The sequence below is a fragment of the Saccostrea cucullata genome, unplaced genomic scaffold (assembly GCF_032062105.1).
Source record: "Saccostrea cucullata isolate Sc308-1 unplaced genomic scaffold, CSIRO_AGI_Scuc_v1 ctg2378, whole genome shotgun sequence".
Taxonomy (NCBI): domain Eukaryota; kingdom Metazoa; phylum Mollusca; class Bivalvia; order Ostreida; family Ostreidae; genus Saccostrea; species Saccostrea cuccullata.
Genome location: NW_026936140.1, coordinates 30,767 through 36,320, shown reverse-complemented (window position 1 = coordinate 36,320; position 5,554 = coordinate 30,767). Strand labels below are relative to the sequence as shown.

At 34.1% G+C, this 5,554-nt stretch overlaps 1 protein-coding gene across 1 annotated transcript; it reads left to right on the top strand.

Annotated features, from left to right (window-relative positions):
• Positions 1-1,137: 1,137 nt before the first annotated feature.
• Positions 1,138-3,069, top strand: LOC134244861 (uncharacterized). Its single transcript, XM_062727107.1, has 2 exons — positions 1,138-2,664; positions 2,815-3,069. The coding sequence occupies exon 1, from the start codon at positions 1,357-1,359 to the stop codon at positions 2,239-2,241; it is 885 nt and encodes a 294-aa protein (XP_062583091.1). The 5' UTR covers positions 1,138-1,356; the 3' UTR covers positions 2,242-2,664; positions 2,815-3,069.
• Positions 3,070-5,554: the final 2,485 nt, after the last annotated feature.

Below are 5,554 nucleotides of genomic sequence, written 5' to 3'. Positions count from 1 at the left end.
AAAATAAATATTTTTATGTTTACGAATATAATGAAGAATTTGATGTTGTGTGAAATTGTTGAACTTATTCATACAAGAAACGTGATTTGCGACAGAATTGCAGAAAACTTTTGGCATTTTGAAGGTTTGTTATCAAAATCCTTGAAATCATGATTCGATTTTGATAATAAGAATGCAAAAATATTCACCTAGCTCTATAAGAAGACCAATTAAAAAAATCAAAATTAATTGATCATCAATGCGACGATTTCCATGAAAATCAACTCAAAAGACACACGTAGAGGTGCTGCTTTCTGAAAAATGAAAATCGTACAGACATATCGGAATTTTATAATTTTATTTCCGAGAAAGTCACAGTTCTCAGATACTAGAGGTGACAAAGAAAAGAATATGTCATTTATATGTTCACAGAAATATCTGTTTAAATCTAATTTCAGGAGCTGTGTGCTTTTTTTTTTTTACATCCTGGTCTATTTTTTAAAAAAAGTGACAAGATAATCATCTGTGGAACTATCTGGGGGTGCCACTGTAAGCGCAGTATGTTCAAATCTTTGGATAGCCATAAATATGTTACATATATAGGAATCTATTAAATTTACCACGCACTCCAGGTAGTTATTATAATATTTTGATATTTTCAATTTGACAGGGTACAAGGGGCTTCGTAGATTAGATGAGATATTCCCCTGATAAAGGACACTCAAGTGACCGGGGTTATGCTAACACACCAGGACAAAAGAATGTATGTCGGATGCAAAAAGGCCTTTATCCCTTTATTTGTGCATTCAAATCGTGTATTAAAATCTCCTAGTCATTCTGCAGATCGATGACGATAATTAATGTATACAGTTTATCACTGGTGATCTTTTATTGTCCCTCAAAAGTCTTTTCAGCTGAAGATTACTGATTCTTTGTATAAAATTTAAATAACTCTGTTAAGTGGAGGGGAGGTATATATGCGTTCTGGACACGAAGTCGATGAATGGTAACAGTTAAAGGATATGTTAATTTTCGGTAACTTAGCGTTTTGCGTGTCCTGTTCATCTGATCTTTAAATTTTGGTTTATATGTATCAACTTTTAAAGAATAAAAACTATTTGTGTTAATGCGTGACGTGATTTTTTTGTAGAACTGGATTTAACAAAGTTGGAGAGGTTCTAAAAATATTCTCCTTCGTAAAACGTCGTTAAATTTCAGTTTGTGAAGAAATTCAAAGCGGTGTTCTTTTCTGAGCCAATATTTACAATTTGGGAGAAAAAGAGATTTACAAAACATTTTGTTTGATTTTGCCATGTGTGATTAACTCTCAAAATGAAACTTTGGATAAAGTTATCGGGTCTACTGAATTAAATCAGAATGTCCGAAGGGAAAACAACAACAGAATTTGATTACGGAAACGGGTATATTAACGTTTTTATTCCTCGTGCTGATGGAACGATTGTTGATCCGAGAAAATTTCCTCCGCCTTCACCAGTTTTCACTCTTGAACATATTTACAAATTCAGTGAAGATGTGAAGAGAGACAGACATTTGTTTTTAGACAGGAAACCATATTTTCATGGCTTCTTTGGTGAAAGTCTAGAGCAACTGAGAGATGATGTTTCTAGAGGTGGAGACTCCAACCAGAACAGTATAGAAAGGGATAATAATGCAAATGTCAATGTGGTTAAACTTTCTATCGATGCATCAACCAAAGCGATCCCTAGAATACGCGATAAACGCTTTAATGAACGTCTAAGTGCATACGTTCGGAAGAATGCAGCAGTAGAGAAAGCAGAAACAACAGATCACAGTGTAAAAGAATCCAAAACATTAGCTGAGAAAGCCAACAACATTTTGCAAAAGTCGCCAACACAGAATTTAACACCAAGAAGACCTAAGATTCGGCGCGGACTAACTTTCCATACTGTGTCGCCCACAAAAATGAGTACGGTACAGTTACCTAGACTTAACGCCTCAACTCCATCTTTCTCAAAACAAAACACGATGTTGACTTTGAATACGGAAAGAACCATGTGGTTTCCAGATTATGTGATAGAGAAAACGTACAATAAATTTGGTTTGGGCAGGCCTCCCATCCGACCGTCTTCCAAACCGAGCAAGATATGGCGACAATCAACAGCACTTTTGCAAAGAGACAAGATATCGGTTATGAATAGGGCTAGGTCAGTTGAAGTATACAGAACAAACAAACAAACCAGCAATATTAACAATATTCAACGAGAGCAAACAACCGCTTAAACAAAAGCAGGTTTTAAATTATGCTAATATATATTTCAAATTTACTTTATGCTGGAATATTCAGTTTAACTCTTGTTTGAACTTATTTCGTGCATTCGAAAAATTCTTCCGAAATAAGAACTGTCTGCAAAATTATCTATTTTGATAACCCGTCAACCTAAAGAGGAAATGAAAGATGAAAAAAACCTGATCGTCTGATAGAACTTGAACATGGAATAAACATGTGGTGGTCCATTGAGTGGAAGTACTAGTGTATTTTCATAGAGCGGTTTTGACAATCCAAACATCAAAAGATTTTAACTCTGCTTGACAAATAACTGATTACGCGGGGGTTATGTTATCAATTCAAACGATTTATAAACGTCTCGTTTCAATGGATTCTCTTCGGTGGCCCATAATTTATATTTCCAGAATAACACAATGGTAAACTGAACAGCAAATTTTTTTCATTAAGAGCCAAAACTTTGTGAAAACATACTTACCAAAAAATGTAAATTAGTATTGAAATGAAAAGTGATATTAAAACTTGGCAGGATAATGCACGTTGTTAAGAGATTATTCTTTATTTTGTAGTCAAGTGTCTATAGACTACTTTCTGTTGGGAAATTAGGTTCTTTGTGACAATACGCTCTTGAAACCGACGATTAATGCGACAAAGCGCTGGGGATATGCTTATCAAATAAATTGGCAATAAAATATAGTTTTCATATAAAACTCACAATGCCTTTATTTTATTGTTTTGTTTAATGGATTTTTGAGCTTGAATACTGTTCGTTATCTCCATATATTTGACTTTAGGTGAAATTCGAAGAAAACTACATGTATAATGAAATCGGTGTCAAGATTAGGAAAAGTACTATGTATTTAAAACACAAGTATATTATAAATATGTTGATAAAATAAATGCATCTTTTTATTTTCAAGATACAATTGAATAAATTTTAAAGTTTGTCATAACGATAACATAACCAAGAAGTAAAGATAAGAAGAGCACCATCTCTATCCAGAGTTGTCGTTCCCGCTTCTCTCCCACATACACCTCTGTCAACGCTTGTTATACTAGATTTTTGGAATTAATTATATTTCTTATCGGAAAAGATTATTTATTTCAATTTGTTACATCTTAAAAGGATTTTTTAATTAAGATTTTAATTTTTACTCTGCAAAATAGTTCCCTAAAATCTTTGAAAATAAGTCGTTCTGAGTGATTATAGATTTAAAATAAATGATGAATTATTATCTTTGTCAATATTTACAATAATTAATTATCATTTAAATTTCGATTTTTCGCTGTTTAAAATTTGTACAAGAATCTTGTACAACGAGCGTTGACAGAGGTGTTGTGAGCGTAGCGGAAGATAATTCTGGATAGAGAATGAAGAAGAGCCATCCATCTTATAAATCCAGTAAACAAAACGAATCGTGAATAAGGAAAAAACGGACACTGGAAACATCAGAGGTAGGATCAGGTGCATGGAAGATTTAAACATCCCCTGTTGACCGGTCACACCTGCCGCCAATCTCACATATAGATCAGGTAGGTGAAGTAATCCGAAGTCAAATTTAGTTAAAAAGCAATGACCTAACATCTTGCTTGGCCTTCAACTCGACATTCAGATACATGGATGACGTGCTAAAAATGCTTATTTCCAAATATATGTCGAAGTGATATCCATGTGTTATTGAAATACATTGTGAGCAATGAGCTACATGGATAATGATGTGTTGCTATATATTGTTTTACGGTAATGTGTAAAGAGGAATAACTCGTACTATCAAATGTTATCCAGAAGCTTCTATAGGTTACGTCATAGGATATAAATATATAATATATTGGCAATGTCCATGTTTTGCTCTGGGAATATATGTCGAATAAAAAAGTAAAATAGGAGGTGCACGATGGCAATATGTAATAAAGATTCTGTGAAAGTTTCATTAAATTTCACTCAGTAGTATATGAGGAGTTGCGGATAAGAGAAAAAGCGTAACAGACAGACGGACGGACGGAAATCCCGATCACTATATACCCTCTCGCTTTTCAAGCGGGGGGTATAAATATCACCTTATTTAGTAAGATAAGATATTGACAGTAGTGAAGGAAAAACTTCAGGAGTACTGTGCAACAATATATTCAAGAAGTGGTGTGAATCAGATGTGGATACTCAAAAATTCCAAAGAACTTTTGGACAATTTGAAATCACAAGATTTTACAAAAATCAACAACTTAAAAACTTACGACTTTTCAACTTTATATACAACCATTCCCCACGATAAATTAAAGTCCAGGCTTTTTGATATCATTGACAGCTGCTTTTTCAATAAAAATGGAACTCGTAAATTTACTTACTTTGTCATTGGATATTTGCAAAATTATTTTGTTAAAACAGATTCTGATTGCACACTCAAGTACTCTGAAGTTGACATCAAAGAGATGCTTGAGTTTCTGATTGACAATACCTACGTGGTTTTTGGAGATCAGATATTCCAACAATCTATTGGAATTCCCATGGGTACCAATTGCGCTCTGTTATTAGCGGACCTATTTTTATATTCACATGAAGATAATTTGTGCAAAATCTTATGCGTGAAAAAAAGAAAACACTTGTCAATTGTAAATTAACAATGATTTCCATTCCTACGTCGATACGATATATCCTGGTGAGCTTGAGATAAAAGATACCACAGAGTCTGACACATCTGTTTCATACTAGGATATTTTACTTGAAAAAGACATTAATGTTAATCTAACAACCAAGCTGTATGATAAACGTGATGACTCTAATTTTTCTATCGTCATCTTCCCTTACTTATGCAGCAATATACCTTCGTCACCTGCATACGGATTGATATATCTCAGTTGATTCGATGCGCAAGAGCTTGCTCTACGTATGAACAATTTCTAAAACGAGGTAAATTATTGACAAGCAAGTTGGTGAAACGAGAATATCAGCCGTCCAGTTTAAAGTCATCATTTCGTAAATTCTAAGGTCGATTCAATGACCTTGTCAGCAAATACAATTTATCATTGAGTCAAATGTTGACTGACGTTTTTCATGCTAATTGTTATTCCATTATTTATACAATGAATTGACGACGGATTTTCCCGTTATTTCCTGATCATGACAAAGAGCACACGGCGGGTGTGACCGGTCAGCAGGGGATGCTTACTCCTCCATGGCACCTGATCCCACCTCTGATGTTTCGGAGGTCCGTGTTTGCTCTGCTCTTATTTTGTATTGTTTTATGGACTTTGAGATTGAATACTGTTCGTTATCTTCATATCCTTCCCTTAGTAAAAACACACTAAGGTGTG